The sequence below is a fragment of the Hylobates moloch genome, unplaced genomic scaffold (assembly GCF_009828535.3).
Source record: "Hylobates moloch isolate HMO894 unplaced genomic scaffold, HMol_V3 SCAFFOLD_10, whole genome shotgun sequence".
Taxonomy (NCBI): Eukaryota; Metazoa; Chordata; class Mammalia; order Primates; family Hylobatidae; genus Hylobates; species Hylobates moloch.
Window position 1 is genome coordinate 109,606,412 of NW_026652285.1, and position 22,904 is coordinate 109,629,315.

At 52.2% G+C, this 22,904-nt stretch overlaps 1 protein-coding gene across 1 annotated transcript in view; it reads right to left on the reverse strand.

Annotated features, from left to right (window-relative positions):
• PNPLA7 (patatin like phospholipase domain containing 7) overlaps window positions 1–22,904 on the reverse strand; it is an 80,889-nt gene that overhangs the window by 51,564 nt on the left and 6,421 nt on the right. The window contains exons 6-12 of the mRNA XM_058445932.1: window positions 22,586–22,677; window positions 22,294–22,434; window positions 21,502–21,661; window positions 19,507–19,587; window positions 3,276–3,404; window positions 2,293–2,373; window positions 533–902 (exon numbers count right to left, since the gene is read on the reverse strand). Of these exons, the coding sequence (XP_058301915.1) occupies window positions 533–902; window positions 2,293–2,373; window positions 3,276–3,404; window positions 19,507–19,587; window positions 21,502–21,661; window positions 22,294–22,434; window positions 22,586–22,677 (1,054 nt within the window). The remainder of the gene's footprint in view (window positions 1–532; window positions 903–2,292; window positions 2,374–3,275; window positions 3,405–19,506; window positions 19,588–21,501; window positions 21,662–22,293; window positions 22,435–22,585; window positions 22,678–22,904) is intronic.

Below are 22,904 nucleotides of genomic sequence, written 5' to 3' on the forward strand. Positions count from 1 at the left end.
CACTCACTCCACTCTGCTCACTCCATCCCCCACTCACTCCACTCTGCTCACTCCATCCCCCACTCACTCACTCCACTCTGCTCACTCCATTCCCTCCTCACTCTCATCAGCATTGCTTCATTTAATTTCACATACTTCTGTTAGTCACTTCAACTCTTCTGGGAACATGATGGGCTATAAATAACCAAGTGTGCACCTCATCTGTAGCGTGGCTGTTAACTCCATCACACAGATCGTCCTGGGGTGACTCATGCGGTGCATGCCGCACCTGATCGCTTCCTCCTCAGATTCAGGCCCCCCAGTTAGCGCTCAGAACAGCGCGTGAGAGCTCAACGCGGGAGGCCTGCTCCCCACCAGGCACCTGGCCCAGGCCAAGCACGCAGGGAGAATTCTGGGAGCAACTAAAGAATGGAGGGCAAAGGGTCCTGGGCCTGTGTGAGGTCATCCGGGCCTCATGTGAGGAGACGGGGACAGTGTGATGAGACAGGGACACGTGATGAGACAGGGACACGTGAGGAGACCTGGGGTCAGTGTGAGGAGACCTGGGCATGTCTGAGGACATCCAGCCCGCATGTGAGGAGATGGGGACACGTGAGGGGACCTGGGGGGCATGTGAGGTGGGACTTGTAGGGTGACCTGGGCCATGTGAGGTGACCCGGGGATGTGTGAAGTGGCCTCAGGCACGTGCAAGATGACCTGGGGTGACCTGAGCAGTGGCGGCAGGATCCCCCGGACTCTGGGGCTGGACACTGCCCTCCTTGGTGCAGGACAGTACCTGAGTCACAGGACTCCTGGAGCCGCGGTGGCTTTTTAAGCCGCTCTTCTTCGCCATAGAACACCTGCTTCTTGGCCTTCCCAGCAGCCACACTGGCTACAGACACGAGAGGGATGGCCTGGCTCTCCTGGGACACAAGAAGGAAGTTCAGTGCCATCCCAGGAACACCCCACACCCACTGACAGGTGTGGGCCTCTGAAAGGTGTGACAGGTGCGGGCCCCTCAAAGGTGTGACAGGTGCGGGCCCCTCAAAGGTGTGACAGGTGCGGGCCCCTCAAAGGTGTGACAGGTGTGGGCCCCTCAAGGCAAAGTTTAGGCTGCATTTCAGGCAATGGGAAGAGGCTGATCATCAACCCAGAATTCCAGTTATTCAAGAAAAGGACTGGTCTGTTTAAGGCTACCAAGCTCAGCCTGCTTTTACCCTAGGCCCTGTCTCAAACACTTTATCAAGTCAACATAATGCCCCAAATTCTCAGAACCTTAATACTCTTCATTAAAACAAAAAATAATGTAGAAAACAAAAAGATACTCCCTTAATGTCAACAACTGAAGACGACAAGCCCTAAAATGTCATCAGAATTACAATTTCCAACTGAAATGCACATATTAAAGACTAACGCGTGCTGGGCATTTACTAACCGAGCTCCACTTGCCCCATGACTAAAGAGAGCCCTCCACGTATCAGGCTACTGTTTCGGGCAGTGGGGATGGAGCAGGGCACGAAACCCTGGTCTCACTCGGTTCCCACGAGAGCTTGGCTAGGTGGGGACCGTCCCACGTCCCGGCCAAGTGCCTCCCAGGGTCACACTACTGGGAGTAGGGAGAGCCCGGGTTGATAGCCTCAAGCCCTTGACAACGCGCTGTACCCTCCAAACGGGTCACAGTTCGGGGTCAGCTCCGCCCCACCCGGTTCAGATAGGAGGAGCAGTCAAGGGCAACACACAGGGAGTGCTGGCAACAGGGACCCCACGGGACGGGCATGGGGAGGGGCAGCCTCTGCTTGACATGGCTGTAGGGACTGGGCATGGGGAGGGGCAGCCTCTGCTTGACAGGGCTGTCAGCTTGGTGTGCAGCCTGCAGGGCCAGAAAGGGAAGGAGCGTGTGTGTGGCTGCCGATGTCCTACAGAACACAGGTGACCAAAGGAAGACTCATCACAGTCCTGAACGGGAGCTGCAGGGGCACCAGGCGGCTGCTCACAACCGTGTCCCTCCAGAGGGACAACTCCAGCATCGGAGAAGGAATTCCACCTTTCCCAAGTCCCAACGGATCAGAGATTTTGGAACACAAGGCCCCAGGAGAATCAAGCCTCCAAATCGACTAGCAGGTGCTTTAAGGTAGGAAAATAAACACAGCATGACCATCCCCTCCAAAGTCCTAATGACCAGCAACTGGGAAGACCACAGCTGTTGCTGGCACTGCCCCACCAGGCACTGGGTGCCTGCTGTGCCAACCAACAGCTGTCCTGATGCCAGCTGCATGGAGCAACATGGGGCTTTGTGAGCTGGTTTCCACTTACAGGGTTGAAGAGCTCTGTGGTCAGGCCCAGGTAGTTGTGCAGAGCCAGAAAGGTCACCCTCTGCAGCCGCACCATGATGATCTGCAACAACACGCCAGCTGCGCAGTGACCACCGGCCCGGGGTACAGGGCGGGCCCCCGGCAGCACCACACAGAGCACTGAGAACCGTGCCCCAAGCCCCGCAGACACCACAGATCGAACTCTCTCAGGGTGAAGAACTCCGCAGACTTGACACCTCACCACGGTCATGTAAGATGTTCACATCATGGGGAACGGGGCGAGGGCCACATGAAGACTGCATTGTTTTTGCGTTTTCTATAATCTAAAGTTACTCCAAAGTGAGAAGTTTAATAAAAATGTAAAAATCTCTTTGGGGGGTAGTGAAGGATCTTAAGACCTCTTTGAGGTTGTGAACATTCATTTTTATTTTAAGATATATATTACAATTTTTTTTTTTTTTTTGAGACAGAGTCTCGCTCTATCGCCCAGGCTGGAGTGCAGTGGCGTGATCTCGGCTCACTGCAAACTCTGCCTCCCGGGTTCACGCCATTCTCCTGCCTCAGCCTCCCGAGTAGCTGGGACTACAGGCGCCCGCCACCACGCCCGGCTAATTTTTTGTATTTTTAGTATAGACGGGGTTTCACCATGTTGGCCAGGATGGTCTCGATCTCCTGACCTTGTGATCTGCCCGCCTTGGCCTCCCAAAGTGCTGGGATTACAGACGTGAGCCACCGTGCCCGGCCTACAAATTTTAAAAATATAACCTTAGTTCTTCCCGAACCCACTCAGAATCCCACATCACCAGTGGTAAGTCCCGCCAATGAAGTCGATTTCTCTATTCCTCTGAAATCACCTTCATGGCTGTAAAGCTGAGAACTGAGAAAGTAAGCGGGCAATAAACCCACTCAAATCCCAAACCAGTGCCCAGGCCCCCCCAGGGTGACCCACAGCAGCTAGAAGAGTTGTCTGGAAAAGTGACCCACCTGCACCACCCTCACCAGAGTTTCCGGATATTTCTCAAAAACTCCGTGAAAAGCCGCAGCTGGAAGCCGGAGGATGGTGGACGGGATGGCCGCGCGGACGGAGACCGTTTTGTAAGGTGCAGCGTGGCCCTGAAACAACAGCTCCATCAGTCCCCGCTCTGTGGGCCTGGCCAAGCCCCCCAGGGAATGCCAAGGAGGAGGCCCCGCCTGCTGCCCGGTCACACGGTTCCATTCTCCTTCCCAGGCTGGGCTGTGCAAAGTGCTGCTTTTGGCACCAGCTGCACACGTTTTTTGACCGTCCAAGAGATGTGCGGCGAAGGGCTGGCTGATGACGAAACGTGGGTGAGGGGGAGGCCCGCAGGCAGCCACCCCACCAGACCTGGGCACTCACCACGGGGAGCTCCAACCGCTCCCACCTGCCACTGAGGCTCACGGACCAGCTCACCAGCGTCCTACTCTATCTCCAACGTCAGCGTCGGTACCCCTCGCCAAAGGGCGTGCCAGACACCAACCTGAGCGGGCTTCCTAAAAAGGCCACCGAGAGGGTCAGGAGCCACCACCGTCAAACGCCCACCTCCACAGCTGAGTCACCGCCTAGGACAGGGAGCGCGCACTGCCGGGTCGCACGAGGCCCAGGTGAGGAGCCAGAGCGGCTCACCGCGTGGATGTGGTCAGCAGAGCCCCACACGGCCATGGAAAGAGCCCAGGAAGAGCCCCAGTGAGTGCTGTGGTTTCCATCTTCCAGAAACCGGTGGGCTCTAGAGAGAAAAGGCTGTTTTTAAATCACGCTGTCATCTGCATGCAGGCAGATTCTTCTGGAAATTGGTTGGCTCTAGAGAGAAAAGCCTTCTGTTTACATCACGCTGTCACCTGCATGCAGAGGCAGATTCACCCTTTTTGGTGCACACCTCTAGCATTTTCACCCCCACCACAGAAACAGAACAATCCCAACCTCCAATGCCCCTGGCAGCCTTTTCGATCCTCCTTTCTTCCCACCACTGGGTCCTGGCAACGCTCCCGTCTTCTGTCCCAATGGTTGCACCTTTGTCAAAATGTCACATAAATGGAGGCACAGAGTGTGGGGGCTTCCCTCAATGGGGTGACACACTCGAGATTCCCCCACGGTGGCGTGACGGAGGTCTCTGCCTCGACTCCCGAGTGCTGGCTGCCTTGTGGAGGCCTCGCAGTGTCTCCTCGTGGAGGCCTCCCAGTGTCTCCATCCATTCAGCAGTCGAAGGGTATTTGTGTTGTTTCCACTGGGGACAATTCTAAATAAAGCTACTTGATAAATACGCATCTCCCAGTGTTCGCGTGGACACAGTTCTCATCCCTCTTGCTAAATACCTAGGGATGGGATTTGTAGGTTTTACGGAATATGTATCCTCACATTTATATGAAACTACCAAACTGTCTCCTATAGCGGCTGCTGTGCTTTGCATTCTCAATAATGGCGAATGAGTTTCCGTGGATGCCCCGTGTTTTGCATTCTCACCAGTGGCGAACGAGTTTCCGTGGATGCCCCGTGTTTTGCATTCTCACCAGCGGCGAACGAGTTTCCGTGGATGCCCCGTGTTTTGAATTCTCACCAGCGGCGAACGAGTTTCCGTGGATGCCCCGTGTTTTGCATTCTCATCAGTGGTGAGTGTCCGTGGATGCCCCATGGAAGGAGTTTCCATGGATGCCCCGTGGAATGAGTTTCCGTGGATGCCCCGTAGAATGAGTTTCCTTGGATGCCTGTCTTCACTAGCACTTGCTGCCGCCGTGTCGCGTAGTAAAGAATTTAGCTGGTCTTGTCTTCAGTTCCCAGGAGAAAGCCCTCAAGCTCTTAGAAGCTCCTGGAAGTATCTTTTTATTTATGGTGCGATTCACTTGGGTTTATGCTAGCAGGTGACTCCTGGTGGCAAGGCCCAACCCAGAAGTTTCAGGAGGAAGCTGGCCATCCGGGGAAGACCAAGCATGTGACTAGAGCCAGGGGTGTCAGCCCGACCTCCCACCTGCGGGGAGGGGAGGAAGCTAGAGATCGAGTTGGATCACACGGCCAAAGTTCGGGCAAACGTCCCTGGGGGGCAACACACACCAGTGTGCCAGGAGGTATAGGGTCCAGCCCTACTGGGCCTGTGGGTTTTTCTCTTCATGTGCGGAGATGAGAGATCGTAGAAATAAAGACACAAGACAAAGAGATGGAAGAAAAGACAGCTGGGCCCAGGGGACCACTACCACCAAGTCATGGAGACTGGTAGTGGCCCCGAATGCCTGGCTGCGCTGTTATTTATTGGATACAAGGCAAGGGGGCAGGGGAAGGAGTGTGAGTCATCTCCAGTGATAGGTAAGGTCACGCGAGTCACATGTCCACCGGACAGGGGGCCCTTCCATATTTGGTAGCCGAGGCGGAGAGAGAGAGAGAGGACAGCTTATATCATTATTTCTTATATGCATTTCTTGGAGAGATCAAAGACTTTAATACTTTCACTAATTCTGCTACTGCTATCTAGAAGGCAGAGCCCGATGTACAGGGCGGAACATGAAAGTGGACCAGGAGTGTGACCGCTGAAGCACAGCATCACAGGGAGACGTTTAGTCCTCCGGATGGCTGCGGGCGGGCTTGACTGATGTCAGGGCTTCCACAAGAGGTGGTGGAGCGAGTCTTCTCTAACTCCCCGGGGGAAAGGCAGACTCCCTTTCCCTAAGTAACGGGCGTCTTCCCAGGCACTGGCGTTACCGCTAGGCCAAGGAGCCCTCTAGCGGCCCTGTCTGGGCATGACGGAAGGCTCACACTTGCCTTCTGGTCACTTCTCACCGTGTCCCTTCAGCTCCTATCTCTGTATGGCCTGGTTTTTCCCAGGTTATAATTGTAGAACAGAGATTATTATAATATTGGAATAAAGAGTAATGCTACAAACTAATGATTAATAATATTCATATATCATATCTATATTCTATTTCCAGTATAACTATTCTTATTCTATATATTTTCTTTATTACACTGGAACACCTTGTGTCCTCGGTCTCTTGCCTCAGCACCTGGGTGGCTTGCCACCCACAAGGAGGATGGCATAGCTCAAGGACACAGGAGCCTCATGGTTGGACCATGCCAGACCTTACTCTGTGGGTCTCTTCTTTTGACTGTTTTGACTGATCCTGATTTTCATCCTTTTTTTTTTTTTTTTAAGACGGAGTCTCGCTTTGGAGTGCAATGGCGCGATCTCAGCTCACTGCAAGCTCCGCCTCCCGGGTTCACGCCATTCTCCCGCTTCAGCCTCCCAAGTAGCTGGGACTACAGGCACCCGCCACCATGCCAGGTTAATTTCTTGTATTTTTAGTAGAGACGGGGTTTCACCGTGTTAGCCAGGATGGTCTCAATCTCCTGACCTCGTGATCCACCTGCCTCGGCCTCCCAAAGTGCTGGGATTACAGGCGTGAGCCACCGTGCCCGGCTGATTTTCATCCTTTGTAGTACAAATGTGAGTTATTCTAGAATATTGAATCTGAGGGGGTCACAGGAACCCCTGAACTTGTAGCCAGTTGGTCAGAAGTGTGAGTGGCCTGGGAACTGCCAAGTTCGCAGTTTTGGATGCTATTATAATTGCTGTTACTTTTAAATTTCAATTCCCAATTCTTCTTTGCTAATATAGACAAATACAGTTTATTTTTGCATGTTGATAAACTCATTCATAAGTTCTAGTAGTTGTCTTATACAGTCCATAGGATTTTCCATCTAGATAATCATGTTTGTGAATTGAGACTGTTTTATTTTTTCTTTTCCCATCTGCATGCCTTTTCTTTCTTTCTCTTCCCCTACTGCTCTGATGAGGACCTCCAATATGATGCTGAAAAGGAGTGGTAAGAACACACACTTGGCCAGGCGCGGTGGCTCACGCCTATAATCCCAGCACTTTGGGAGGCCGAGGCAGGTAGATCACGAGGTCACGAGTTCAAGATCAGCCTGGCCAAGATGGTGAAACCCCGTCTCTACTAAAAATACAAAAATTAGCCGGGTGTGGTGGTGGGCGCCTGTAATCCCAGCTACTCGGGAGGCTGAGGCAGGAGAATTGCTTGAACCCAGGGGGGAGGAGGTTGCAGTGAGCCAAGATCGCGCCACTGCACTCCGGCCTGGGCGACAGAGCAAGACTCCGACTCAAACAAAACAAAACAAACAAACAAACAAACAACCCCCCCCACACACACACTCTGGCTTGTTCACAATCTTCAAGGGAAAATATTCAGTCTTTCACCATCAGGCATGATGTTTAATTTTTTTAGTACAGATGTCCTTTATTCGATTTAGAAAGTTCTCTTCTCCTGGTTGCTGAGAGTTTTTATCATGAACAGATGCTGAATTTTGTCAAATGCTTTTTCTGCATTTATTAAGATAATCAGATGGCTTTTCTTCTTTAGTCTGTCAATATGGAACATTACATCAACTCATTTTCAACTGTTGAAACAGCTTTGCTCCTGGAATAAATCCCACTGACCACGATGTATTATCCTTTTCCATATATTGCTGGACTCAAATCTCTATTTCATTGAGGATATGTATGTTTCTAATGATGACTGACTGGTTTGAAATTTTCCTTTCTTGTAATGTCTTTGTCTGATTAGGTATTAGGGTATTGCTAGCGTCAAAAACTAAACTGGGAAATAGTCCCTCTTCTACTTTTCCGGAGAAGTTTGTGTAAAATTAGCATATTTTGTCCTTATTGTCCTAAATGTTGGGAAGTATTCCCCAGTGAAGTCATCTAGATCTGGAGTTCTCCAGATGGGAAGGATTTTAGCTACAGATTCAATTTCTTTAGTAGATATACGGCTATTCAGATAATCTATATCTTAGGGAACTGTGGTAGGTTGTGCCTTTCAAGGAATTTGTCGATTTAATCTGCGTGGCTGATTTTATGGGCATAAAGCTGTTCAAAATATTTCCTTGTTAGTCCTTCTATGTCTGTAGGGTCTGTAGACCTGTGCACTCTTTCATGTCTAGTATTTGTAGTTTGTGTCTTCTCTTCTTTTCTACACTAGTCTGGCTGGAGGATTTTTCATTCTACTGACGTCTTCCAAGAGCCAGCTTTTGGTTTCGGTGATTTTCTCTCTTGCTTTCCATTTCCAATCTCACTGATTCTTGCTCTTTGTTTCTTCCATCTGCTTGCTTTGGGTTTTATTTTTCTTTTCTTAGCTTCTTAAGATAGAAGCTTGGGTCACTGATCTGAGACTTGTTTTATTTTCTAATATGAGCATTGCCCAGGCTGGAGTGCCATGGCACAGTCTTGGCTCACTGCAACCTCTGCCTCCTGGGTTCAAGTGATTTCCAGATAATTTTTGTATTTTTAGTAGAGATGGGGTTTCACCATGTTGGCCAGGCTGGTCTCGAACTCCTGACCTCAAGTGATGCACCCGCCTCAGCCTCCCAAAGTGCTGGGATTACAGGCGTGAGCCACCGCGCCCGGCCTTTTTTATTTTTTGAGAAACTCTTGCTACTTTATTACCTGAGCTATGCTACAGCAGCACACTCAGAGCTTCCTTCAGCCTCAGCTTCCCAGGCTCAAGCAATCCTCCCACTTTAGCCTCCTGAGTAGCTGGGAGCACAGGTGTGCACCACCACACTAACCTAATTTAAATTTTTTGTAGAGACGGGGTCACTATGTTGCCCAGACTCGTCTCCAACTCCTGTGCTCAAGCAGTCCTCCCACCTGAGCCTCCCACAGTGCTGGGATTACAGGTGTGAGTCACTTCGCCCAGGCCAACCTTCTGTTTTCCATCTAAGGATTGATATTTAAAGTGGCTTTTTCCTGCAGACACCACAGAGTTGGGTCTTGGACTTTCCATCCAATCGGACAGTCTGTCTTGTTGTATTTAGACCATTTGTATCCACTGTGATCATTTCTAATGGCTGGGTTTAGGGTATAATTTTCCGGAGAATGTTGCCTCGTTTTAGCAGGTGATTGAGCTGGTTGGGTTGAGACCACAAGTCTGTGTCTGTGGATGGTGGATTCCAGTTTCTCTGTTTTCAAAGCCTTGGTTCTGATGCTCTGCTCTGCCCTGAACATGCACCACTCAGGAGTCAGTCTGAGATTTCAGCTGAAGTTTGAATCTTTGTTTTGTTTTTTTGAGATGGAGTTTCACTCTGCCACCCAGGCTGGAGTGCAATGGCGTGATCTCGGCTCACTGCAACCTCTGCCTCCCGGGTTGAAGCAATTCTCCTGCCTCAGCCCCCCGAGTAGCTGGGATTATAGGCACACACCACCACACTTGGCTAAATTTTTGTATTTTTAGTAGAGACGGGGTTTCACCATGTTGACCAGGCTGGTGTGGAACTCCTGACCTCATGTGATCCGCCCGCCTCGGCTTCCCAAGGTGCTGGGATTATAGGTGTGAGCCACTGCACCCAGCCTGAAGTTTGAATTTTTTTTTTTTCCTGAGATAGAGTCTTGCTCTGTTGCCTAGGCTATGGTGCAGTGGCATGATCTCGGCTCACTGCAACTTCTGCCTCCCGGGTTCAAGCGATTCTCTTGCCTCAGCCTCCCGAGTAGATGAGACTAGAGGTGCGTGCCACCACACCCAGCTAATTTTTTTTGTATTTTTAGTAAAGACAGGGTTTAACCATGTTGGCCAGGACGGTCTTGATCTCTTGACCTTGTGATCTGCCTGCCTCAGCCTCCCATAGTGTTGGGATTACAGGTGTGAGCCACCGCGCCTGGCCTTGAAGTATGAATCTTAATGCAGTTTCAAAGTCTTTGTTATGCGGCTCTGGGTCTGTCCTGAGCCTTGTACAGGTTCACAGACAAAATCCGTGCATCTACTTCCCTGGCTCTCTCCTCCCTGAGATCCACACACTCTCTCTGGCCCTTGGGGGCCCTTCTTCTGGTGGTTTTGGAGGATTCCCATCAGGGTTTTTGCTCCATAACTGGGCTACCATCAAGGCAAGGCCGTGAGTAACAGAAGAAAATGGAAAAGCAGGAAGCAGAACCCTCGTGGGTGGCGGCTCCACGTTTAGACTCCCATCCACAATCTACTGGCTTTATTTTCAGAGTCCTCCAAGAATTGTTTTCTGCATTTTGTCCAGAGTTTTTCACTGTAATCAGCAGGACAGGCTGTTGTGGCACTACCTGGCCACAGCAGAACTGTAACTCTCCCACTTATTTTAGTTAAAAATAAAATCTTAATTTCCTTCTTCTTTGAGAGCCAGAATGAAGATGCCTAACACATCACCACAGATGCTAAATCAAACAGCGGCTGCTCACCTGTGTAGACCAGGCTCACGGCTGCTGCTGTTCAGGAGAATTCCAATGTACCTTCCTGCACGAGGCCACATACACGAGAACCCAAACAAGGAACTGAGAGGGTGCCCAGTCTCCTGGTGCTGGGCTCCAAGGCACAACCGGCCAACACGCAGGCCTGCTGCGCGCCCCGCACAGCCAGCACAGCAGATACTCAGCTCTTGGCACGTGTTCATCGATCTCTGAGACTCAGCAGTTTTTCTTCCACTTGGAATTTTGTTCTGTTCCTTTCAAAACCTTTATGTAGAGAAAGTTCCTCCCTAAGAGAGCTACACCACACCACAAGAAACGCAAGCACAGAATGGTTGGGAGGAGTCATCTGCCAACCGCAACAGTCGGGGTCCAGCGACTGAAATCACCGCCTGCTCCAGACTCACGGGAGAGACACCCCCACCAACCACATCAGCTGGGCAAGTCTCATCTCCACTCTGGAATCAGGGAGAAAAGCACGTGCGTGTGTTTGGGGGTGGGTGGGGAAAAGGAATAACAACTTAGCAGCTGTTGCTAAAAATGGCTTTTGTGTGTTTTATTTCAAATCCACTTGTTTACTTCAAAAAACCATGCCCTCACAACCTCACCCAAAATCAGGAAGCTGTGAAAACCACAGAGAGAGGCTGGATGCTGGGAAGCCCAGGTGGACACGCAGCTCCCCTGGCAGGCAGGGGTCCCCGAGGGCTCCCCACACTTGCACGTCTTCAGATCTCGGCAGTGCTGTATGTAGCAGCCAGCAATCACACCCGACCCAGCTGTCACTCAGCCACGGGGAAATCAACGGTGGTGTCAATGACTGAACTAGAACGACACCCACTCACGCCGATGAATCTCACGTTCATAATGTTGTTCAAATTAAGAAAGGTGGGGAATCCTGGTGTGATGCCATTTATGAGATTTAGTCAAGCAAAATTATACTACATATTGTATAAGTACCAAAGAAAATTCAGAAAAGTAGCTATCTCTGAAGAAAAGAGAGGGTGAAATGAGAGCACACGTGGGTAATGTGAACAGAGCCGGTAGTGTGCAGCTAACCTGTGTTCTGGCTAACCAGGGTTAAAACTATATAACCTGGGTTCGAGTTAAGATGCCTGTTTGCTGTGTCATGCCTACTTGTTTTAGAGACAGGGTCCTGCTATGTTGTCTGGGCTGGCCTAGAACTACGAGGCTCAGCCATCTCCTCTCCTCTCCCGAACGGCCAGGACTATAGGTGCCAACCACCATTCCTGGCAACATCACACTTTTTTGCATATCTGCAGTATTTTGTAACAACTTTATAAAAATTAAAATAATAAAGCCTACCTCCCATTAAAAATGGTGGGTTGGGCCAGGCACGGTGGCTCACACCTGTCATCCTAGCACTTTGGGAGGCCCAGGAGGGCAGACCGCTTGAGGTCAGGAGTTCAAGGCCAGCCTGGCCAACATGGTGAAACCCTGTTTCTACTAAAAATACAAATATTACACGGGCGTGCTGGTGCACACCTTTAGTCCCAGCTACTCGGGAGGCTGAAGCACAAGACTCACTTGAACCCAGGAAATAGAGGTTGCAGTGAGCCCAGATCACGCCACTGCACTCCAGCCTGGGTGACAGAGTGAGACTCTGTCTCCAAAAAAGAAAGGTAAGTTGAAGGTAAATGGTTATCTTTGTCCCCTTGTGGAATATACATGCTTATCTCTGCTCTCTTAAAAAGATACAAACCGCCAAGGATAAAGACAAAAGCTAAGAGTAGATAAAAAATGTCACTGAAATTTTAGCTGCTGATGAAAGCAAGTGACAGAGTCATGGCTGGTGGAGCCCTCTAAGGAAAGCTGAGACTTGGTTTTAGAGGTGCAGAACCCGGACAGAGAGGACTGGTCCTCACTGCAGAGCCAGAACGAGGCTAACATGCAGGTGAGACGGGAAGAGGGGCAGGCCAACCCCAAGTCACTTTCCTGACCCCAACAGGCTGGAAATGGCCTTTCCCCGTGGCCAGTGGACTACCAGGAACTCTCTGGAGAAGGTGAAGCAAGCAGGTAAGAACCCAAGGACATCAGGTGTGGCTACGAACCCAAGAAGAGTGTCCACTCCAGACGGGAGCACTCCCAGGCTCCTCTGCAACAGTGTCCACTCCAGACGAGGGCACCCCCAGACTCCTCCCCAACAGTGTCCACTCCAGACGAGGGCACCCCCAGACTCCTCTCCAACAGTGTCTACTCCAGGTGGGAGCACCCCCAGACTCCTCCCCAACAGTGTCCACTCCAGGCGGGAGCACCCCCAGACTCCTCCCTAACAGTATCTACTCCAGGCGGGAGCACCCCCAGACTCCTCCCCAACAGTGTCCACTCCAGGCGGGAGCACCCCCAGACTCCTCCCCAACAGTGTCCACTCCAGGTGGGAGCACCCCCAGACTCCTCCCCAACAGTGTCCACTCCAGGCGGGAGCACCCCCAGACTCCTCCCCAACAGTGTCCACTCCAGGCGGGAGGACTCCCAGAATCCTCCCCAACAGTGTTCACTCCAGACGGGAGCACCCCCAGACTCCTCCCCAACTGTCCACACCAGATGGGAGCACCCCCAGACTCCTCCCCAACTGTCCACTCCAGACGGGAGCACCCCCAGACTCCTCCCCAACAGTGTCCACTCCAGACGGGAGCATCCCCAGACTCGCAACAGTGTCCACTCCAGACGGGAGCACTGCCAGGCTCCTCAGTGAGTGTCCACTCCAGACGGGTGCATCCCCAGACTCGCAACAGTGTCCACTCCAGACGGGAGCACTGCCAGTCTCCTCAGTGAGTGTCCACTCCAGATGGGAGTACCCCCTGACTCCTCCGCAACAGTGTCCACTACAGACGGGGGCACTCCCAGGCTCCTCCCCAACAGTGTCTACTCCAGGCGGGAGCACCCCCAGACTCCTCCCCAACAGTGTCCACTCCAGGCGGGAGCACTCCCAGGCTCCTCAGTGTCCACTCCAGATGGGAGCACTCCCAGGCTCCTCGGTGAGTGTCCACTCCAGGCGGGAGCACCCCCAGACTCCTCAGTGAGTGTCCACTCCAGACGGGAGCACTTTCAGGCTCCTCCCCAACAATGTCCACTCCAGATGGGAGCACTCCCAGACTCAGACAGGAGCACTCCCAGACTCCTCCCCAACAGTGTCCACTCCAGACGGGAGCACCCCCAGACCCCTCCCCCTCCTCCAACCCAGTGCCACCACAGCAGAACACAGGCAGATTCCTTTCTGAGAAGTTGCCCTAAAAAAGACCTACAGACCCTGACCTGTGGACTCCCAAACCATGAAGGAAAGAGCCAGCGTCCTGCTCAGTCCTCCTGCAGGGAGTGTCCCCCGTTAGCGAGCCCTGACCCCATGCACACGCGGCCTATACGCAGCTTTCAGGTGGATCATGCTCTTTTCGTTTTGTAGTTAACCCATGTAACTCCCACTGAAATCAAGACGTAGAATATTTCCAGTAATCTAGATTACCTTACGCCTCCCCGAGTTGATACCCAACCTAAACCCCTAACAGGCAACCACTAATGAGACCTTACCCCAGCAGGGCCAAACACCAGGACCAAGTCCCTCCAACCGCACGTTTTTTGTAAAGGAAGTTTTTTTTGGAACACTAGATGGCCACATTGAGTAGCTGCAAGAGAGACCACGTGGCCCATAAAGCAGAAATATTTACGCCGTGGCCTTTCACAGAGAAAGCTGGCTGGCCAGCCTCTGTCCTCAGGTGTCAGTGCAGCTGTAGCTGAGCCGCAGGTGAGTGAAATTACACAGTGTGTGCTTTTTGTTGCTGGCCTCTTGGGCTCCACATTATTTCTGTGAGATGCTGGTTTGCATACCTGTGTTCAATAAGAACTTCATTCACACATAAAGTGACTGCTGGAGGCAGAAAAGCCCCGATCGGAAAGACAGAAGCCAAAATAAACAGAGAAGAGAAACTCAGGTCAGAAACAACTCAGGGAGCAAAAGAAAACCCATCTTACTTTATCCATGAAGGAAGAACAAGATAATTTCAAAAAACTAAAAAATAAGAACAAGACACTTTTTTAAAAAGAACATTCAGGGCCGGGTGCGGTGGCTCACACCTGTAATCCCAGCACTTTGGGAGGCCAAGGCGGGCAGATCACAAGGTCAGGAGTTTGAGACCAACCTGACCAACATGGTAAAACCCCGTCCCTACTAAAAATACAAAAATTAGCTGGGCATGGTGGCGGGCGCCTGTAATCACAACTACTCGGGAGGCTGAGGCAGGAGAATCGTTTGAACACGGGAGGCAGGAGTTGCAGTGAGCTGAGATCACGCCATTGCACTCCAGCCTGGGTGACAGGGCAAGATGCCATCTCAAGAAAAAAAACAAAAAAATTCACAGAAAAAAAACTCTTGAAATGAAAAATATGACAGAAATTAAAAATTCAGTGGAAGATTTGGAAAATAAAGTTGAAACAATCTTCTAGAAAGTATAACAAAAAGGCTGGGCACGGTGGCTCACGCCTGTAATCCCACCACTTTGGGAGGCCGAGGCGGGTGGATCACGAGGTCAGGAGATCGAGACCATCCTGGCTAACATGGTGAAACCCCATCTCTACTAAAAATACAAAAAATTAGCCAGGCATGGCGGCGGGCGCCTATAGTCCCAGCTACTCAGGAGGCTGAGGCAGGAGAATGGCGTGAACCTGGGAGGCAGAGCTTGCAGTAAGCTGAGATCCCACCACTGCACTCCAGCCTGGGCGACAGAGCAAGACTCCGTCTCAAAAAAAAAGAAAAGAAAAGAAAAGAAAAAGTACAACAAAAAGACAAAGGCGGTATAGAATAAAGACAATTCTAGATTTCTAAGGTTTCCAAACATACACCTCCCTGGCACCCTGTCTCAGGAAGTGAATGGAGGATTTGCTCCACCAAAACACACCAGCCGAGAAAGCAGCAGCAAGAGCCCTGTGAGGGGGAAGGAAGGGTGGGTGGCCCTGGGATGGCGGCTGGACAGCAGGCCTGGGGAGGGTCTGACTGGGCAAGAGGATGGGGGCTCCCAGGAGGGGCTTTTCCCAGAGCAAAGAAGCATTCATGGAGCTGCTGGTTCAGGGCGTGAATCTGTAATGGGTGCATAGAAAAATCATCAAGCAGCCAAAAATAAGCTGTTGGTTTAGGGCGTGAATCTGTAACAAGTGCACAGAAAAATCACCAAGTAGCCAAAAATAACACAAGTTAATTCCAAGAAAAAGAGAAAGTTGCAAGAAAGGAAATTTAACTATAGTACACTACACAGTTCAGCTGTGAATAGTATCCATGAAGTCGAAAGAACCGTCTAGGAGCGGCGCGGGTGGGAGTGTAGCATGAGGCATGGGGGCCATCCACGGAGCCACACTTCATCTCCCACGACAGGAAGCATGGGGGCCATCCTCTGAGCCACGCTTCATCTCCCATGACAAGAAGTCAGTGTGTCTAGAACGGATGGGTTAGGAAACAGCAAGAAAAGCTGCTCAGAAGGAAACGACGCGTTTTCAGTGTGAGGGGACAGACGGCCACTGTTGATAAAACTTTAAGTATGTTTTTAGAAACTGTCCATGTTATTTTGCAAGAATTTAAATTTCGTTAAAATGACAAACACAAAAGTTTGATGAGGCAAAAACGATGTCACGCCAGATGATCAACTGATCACAATACAGAATTACCTCTCGCAGATATCACCCCCATTTTTTTTTTTTTTGAGACACAGTCGGAATGTCACTCTGTCGCCAGGCTGGAGTGCAGTGGCGCAATCTCAGTTCACTGCAACCTCCAACTCCCTGGTTCAAGGGATTCTCCTGCCTCAGCCTCCCGAGTAGCTGGGATAACAGGCACCTGCCACCACACCCAGCTAATTTTTGTATTTTTGGTAGGGACGGGTTTCACCATGTTGGCCAGGATGGTCTCGATCTCCTGACCTCGTGATCTGCCCGCCTTGGCCTCCCAAAGTGCTGGGATTACAGGCGTGAGCCACCGTGCTCGGCCGATCACCCCCATTTTTTACTCCCACTACACTCCGGGAAGACCCATTCCCACCCCTGAGGGAGCGGGGCTGTGACACCAACGCAGACGAGATGGATTGCGGCAGCTGAGAGGAGCCCAGCCCATCTCAGCGCACAGCTCCCCTCTCCTGGCACAGGTATCGCTGCGCTGTGATAAGTGAGGCCCAACCTGAATATCACAACAAGATCAAGATCAGAAAGAACAAGAAATAACGGAGCAAGCCCCAGTGAAGCTATTGTTTGCTTAAAGAGAAACGAATCATCCAGGGTAGGTCGCATACAGACGCCCCATGCTGAACAGGTTTACATCCACGTAGACCAAAGCTCCTCTCGTCCTTTCCCAGCTCTTCTCAGGCCCACAGGTGCCCCTTACACATCCAGGAGTCCCTGAGAAGCCCACCACAGCTCCAGAGACATACTAACCAGAGGTTCCAAAGAGGCGCACAGAGCTGGGTCTGGTGGCCGAGACCCCACTCTGCCCCAAGCCATGTTGGGGGCTCCCTCGAAGATGAGCACTGGCTTTCTAACGGCAGGTCAGCCTTGCTCAAACGAGGTGGGTGTCTTCTCCCTCCCCAGGCCGGCGGCCTCCCCAGCATAGGCCACGTGTCTCGTGAAGATACACAAGTCCCAGGGAGCACAACGAGATGCCGAGGTCCCATCCATGCCTCCACCCCAGGCCCCAAACAGCTCAAAGCCCACCTGTGCTCATCTGCCAGGGAGCAGAGGGAGCACCCCGGACACCCCAACGTCTGGCTGGAGCTTGTTACATCCTTTCCGAGCAGAGGAACGTAGGATGGGATCAGAGGACACCACCCAGGCTCCAGTGCGAGGTTTCACGCAAGGACCTAGCGCTTGGTTCTGCCTGAATGCATCCGAGCCGGGGTTCTGGTGAGCTCTGGAAAACTCTCCTAACAAAGGCTAGAGAAACTGAGGTAGAAGTTACCTCGATACATAGCTAACAATGAATGCAAAAGGTATAACGCAAAACAGTAAGATTAAAGTCAGACGCCTCTTTTGAGTTGATAGGCATTTAGCAAAATTCAGCTAATGGACACTAAAGATTTGTTTCACTGCACGTAGGTTTTACTCAAAGAAAAAAAGATTAAACAAACATTAAATTCCAGTTAATAGGCCAAGCGTGGTGGCTCAGGCCTGTAATCCCAGCATTTTGGGAGGCTGAGGTGGGTGGATCACTTGAGGTCAAGGGTTAGAGACCAGCCTGGCCGACATGGTGAAACCCCCTCTCTACTAAAAATACAAAAATTAGCCGGGTGTGATGGCACATTCCTGTAATCCCAGGTACTCAGGAGGCTGAGGCAGGAGAATCGCTTGAACCTGGGAGATGGTGGCTGCAGTGGGCCAAGATCATGCCACTGTACTCCAGCCTGGGCGACAGAGCAAGACCCTGTCTCAAAAAAAACAACAAAATTCAGGCTGGGTGCATTAGCTCATGCCTGTAATTCCAGCACTTTGGGAGGCCAAGGCAGGCAGATTGTGAAGTCAGGAGTTGGAGATCAGCCTTACCAAGGCTGGTCTCTACTAAAAATACAAAAATTAGCTGGGCATGGTGGCGCACGCCTGTAATCCCAGCCACTCGGGAGGCTGAGGCAAGAGAACTGCTTGAACCTGAGAGGTGGAGGTTGCAGTGAGCCAAGATCGTGCCATTGTACTCCAGCCTGGACAACAGAGCGAGACTCCATCCCAAAACCAACAAACAAACAAACAAAAAACTTCTAGTTAATGGCTTGGCATGAGGGCTCATTCCTATAATCCCAGCATTTTGGGAGGCTGAGGTAGGCAGATCACTTGATCCCAGGCGTTCAAGATCAGCCTGGCCAACATGGCAAAACCTCATCTCTATCTCTACAAAAAAATACAAAATTAGCCAGGTGTAGTGGTGCATGCCTGCAGTCTCAGCTACTTGGGAAGCTGAGGTGAGAGAATTGCTTGAGCCCAGGAGGCGGAGGTTGCAATGAGCAAAGATTATGCCACTGCCTGGGCGACAGAGTGAGACCCTGCCTAAAAAAAAATAATTCTAGTTAATGTTGGGCACATGGGGTGATTTTACTATTTTTGCACATTTTTGAACTGTCTCATAATAAAAAGTTAAAAATCATGAGAGAACATGATACATGATGTTTTGTTTTGTTTTTTGAGACGGAGTTTCGCTCTCGTTGCCCAGGCTGGAGTGCAATGGCGGGATCTTGGTTCACTGCAACCTCTACCTCCCGGGTTCATGCGATTCTCCTGCCTCAGCCTCCCGAGTAGCTGGGATTACTGGCGCCCGCCCCTACACCCAGTTAATTTTTGTATTTTTAGTAGAGACGGGGTTTCACCACGTTGGCCAGGCTGGTCTTGAGCTCTTGACCTTGTGATCCACCCACCTCGGCCTCCCAAAGTGCTGGGATTACAGGTGTGAGCCACCTCGCCCGGCCAGGCAGCACCTTTCAAAATTACAAGTCTGCATCCCCTGGGACCCAGCAAGTCCACCCTAAGGATTTATCCTGCAGATCAGGCTCCGGTATTGGAATCGATGGACACAAGAGACCATTCACTGCAACAACGAAAAGCAAAAGACTGGGAGCCATAGAAAGACGGCGCCAGCAGGGAAGAGCCCAGTAGGACCTGCAGGAAACGGGGGTGGCAGGTCCCTCGGGAGGGCCGTGGGCCCGAGGAGAGAACACCTGCCCTCTACAATGATTTGTGCCTTTTGAATGCTGAACCATATGCATTTATCACCCAGTTCAACAACAGTCATTTAAGAGACAACCAAAATCCTTAGCCACATGCCCGGCTATTCTTCAATGCACTGTGGCCAGAATGAAGCTCCCTCCTCCTTCCTCCCTCCCTCCTGGACCAAACCCTGCTCCCCTCACGTCACTGTGGAGAACTGGCCTTTAACTACTGCCAGCTGTCCAGACAAGACAGAAAAACCAGGCCTCCAGGGCCAACCCAGGGGCGCCCGGAGGGCCAGGCAGCGGGGGACTCACGGTGATGACGTCCAGGATGCTGAGCAGGCTGTGGACGCTGTCTCCCGCCAGAACCTCTTTCACCACCACCTCGGTGCCGTCCTGTGCTTAGAGAGCAGAGTGGGTGCCGTCAGGTCCGGGGCTGTGACCGCGGGGCCTGGCGGAGGCTCAGCCCAGCCCAGGGCAGTGGAGCCACGGGCCTGCACCTCTGAGGCGCCATGACAGCAGCAGGCACCTTGGATGGAGGGCAGGGGACGAGACGACCTGCTGGCATCAGGGGTACAACACACAGGGAGCACCAGCAGGGAAAACAGAGACTGAGGAGACCCCATCTCTCCAGCCCACGAGTCGTCTTCAGTGTGGGGACTGAGGCAAAAGCTCACAGAGCCTGTTTGCTGAGCTAACTATACAGACTCCGAGGACCGATTCTGTTATTACCAGCCTAAATTCCAGAACTTTGATATAATTTTCCATTAGGTAAAAAAAGAAAAGAAACCACGCTATTTTGGTGATTTAACAACATAAGTGCTTCATCTCAGCTTGACCCAGGAAAATTCTTTATGAAGTTGCCCAAATCTGGCCCCAGTCCCCTCCATGAGCCCCTCCCGTCTAGTCCAAAGGCCAGAGGGACACGGGTTCTGGTCCTTCAGGAGGCCCCGCACGAGCGGCAACAAAAGCCTCTGCTTCACCAGTGGGGCGGCCTCATCCCCAGGAGCTACTGGCTCCAGCTTCCCCGGATGGCGGAACCAAGCCCCATTCTCTTCTAATAACCCATCAAGTCCAGCCACAGACAAAGCGACAAACCTGAGAACCAAACAATTTGCCCAGCAGCACTTTTGGTCTGGAAACCCTGACAGGCAGTGCCGGAGCTGGGTGGGGTCGTGGCCCACTCCCGGGACCACAGCTGGCAGGAGCCCTGCAGGTCAGGGCGATGATCACACAAAGCCCAGGGTTTGCTAAGTGTGTGCTTTAAATGAGAACAAGCAATGGGAAGTCTGGGTCGCAAACTGCCCGGACAGACCAAGCCACACCACCCTCCAGGAGAGCAACACGGCGCCAAAGAGGCCACGGCAGGGTCTAGCACCCGCCCCCAAGCAGCGATTCAAAGGGTGGAATTAAACAGAGGCAGGAAACAAGTATTGAGCTCCTACGCGGGATTCATACCGGAATTTTTTTTTTTGAGACAGGGTCTCGCCCCGTTGCCTCGGCTGGAGTGCAGTGGCGTGAACACAGCTCACTGCAGCCGCGACCTCCCAGACTCCAGCGATCCTCCCACCTCAGCCCCCAAGTGCCTGGGACCACAGGTGCTACCACCATGCCTGGATAATTATTTTTTATTTTTTGCAGAGACGGGGTCTATGTCGTCCAAGCTGGTCTCCAACCCGTGGGCTCAGGCGATTTTCCCACCTTGGCCTTAATTACTTTCTTACAATTAATTTAATTTTGTTGGAAACCTGAAAATAGAGCAAGGGCTCAACTGACCATGGCAAATCAACACAGTGACTTACCACTAAACCATCAAAGGGAGTATTCTGAGGACTTGGAAGGAACATTTAAAACAGTTGCCAGGCCCAGTGCCTCATGCCTGTAATTCCAGTGCTGAGAGGCCAAGATGGGAGAATCGTCTGAGCACAGGAACTGCAGACGAGCCCGGACAACAAAGTGAGACTCCATCTCTACAAAAAAATTTTAAAAGTGGGCCGGGCATGGTGACATACACCTGTAATCCCAGCTACTCGAGAGGCTGAGGCGGGAGGATTGCTTGAGTCCAGGAAGCCCAGGCCTCAGTGAGCTGAGATCACACCACTGCACTCCAGCCTGGGCGACAGAGTGAGACCCTGTCTCAAAAAACTAAATAGAATGTAATAAAAAATAAAAATGGTGAGTTTTCCCCCAAAGAAATTAAAATCAAAATTTTGCCTAGCTTTTCAATGAGAAACGTTTTAGAGCCCGAGAAGACAGACATGGAGGTAAATGCGCAGCCGCCTGACCCCGCCCCGCCGCCCTGCAACTCACAGCGTCCTGGATGCAGACCTCCAGCCGCCCGTCCTGCACCACACAGATGCTGGGGTCAGGCTCCCTGGGCGGAAAGACGTGCTCCCCTTCCTGCAGCTGCACAAAGACGATGTGTTTGCAAAGCTCCAGGAACAGCAGCTTCTCAAAGTGGCCCAGGACCCTGCAAGAGCCAGAGGGCACTGTGGGACGCCCTTCCAGGGGAGGAGGACGGCCTCTCCAAGTCTCGAGAGCACACGGCCACCGACCCCACTGGCACCAGGCTTTGTGCTGTGGGTCCACACGGCTGACCAACAAACCACATGGCATCACTGCCAAACACAACCATCAACTTCTGAAATTCCCGTGAGCCTGTTTTCCATCAGCTTAGAGAACTTCTTGACCCGTGAACCTGAGCCACACGCACACGGGAAAGGAAGGCAAAGGTGGCCTCCAGGATGGTGAGCTGGGCCAGGGAGTGGAAGGGGTGCAGTCCAGGGGCCAGTCAGCAAGACGGCAGCACAGAGCAGAACCCAGGCTCCAGGCTTTGGATCCACCACCACACCCTTCTTGCTCTTGCTCTGGGTTCACCGCTGAAGATGAAACACCGGGAAATCGTTCAACAGAACGAGAAAGACCTGGTGAAGGAGCCAGCCGACCGCGAGGCCCCGCCACAGGGCACAGACACCAGCAGCCCCACGACGCGCTTTGCCAACCATCCCCCAACACAAGATGGCCAAGCTGGAGCCAGGCCCCAGCGAGAAGCCCGGGGGGACGGGAGCTGCCGCAGCCCCCAGGGCTCATCCCCGCTCTTACCGAACGTTTTTCAGCATGTACAGAACTTCCGATGGCAGGTGAGAATTCTTCACGTCAAACTCCGTGAGGTCGGCCTCCAGCAGGGAGGGTGGGGGCTCCTTGGGCTGCAGGGCCGGGTATTCCTTCTTGAAACGCAGAATCCTATGAGGCAGAGATACACTAGCCTTGAGCAGACCAGGCGGGTTCAAAACCCACAGCGTCAGTGGCCGACACGCCGGGCAGCTCAGGGTCCGGGAGGCCAGCACCGTGGGTGGCACCCTGGGCAGGATGTGGTCTGAAGGACACTCAGTACCTCTTGGCCAAAGACAGCACCTTGGTCCTCTTCCTGGCCCGCTGCCGGGGCAGGGCAGTGTTCTCCACAAGGGTGTTGGGGAGCGTGGTCACCTGCAGAGCCAAGGGAGACACCAGGCACTGACCCTGCAAGCCACAAGGTCCAAGCTCTTCGCCACAGGGATCAGTCCTCAGGACCTGCCTGTGGGCCTCCCGCAGTCCCAGCTTCAGCTCCTGGGGTCTGGCTGTGCCATTTTCCCACCCTGCCTGGCCTGTGAGGGAATGTTGGCAGTGATACAGCCCCACACATCCTTGGGATCGTCCTCACTGTCCCCAAACAG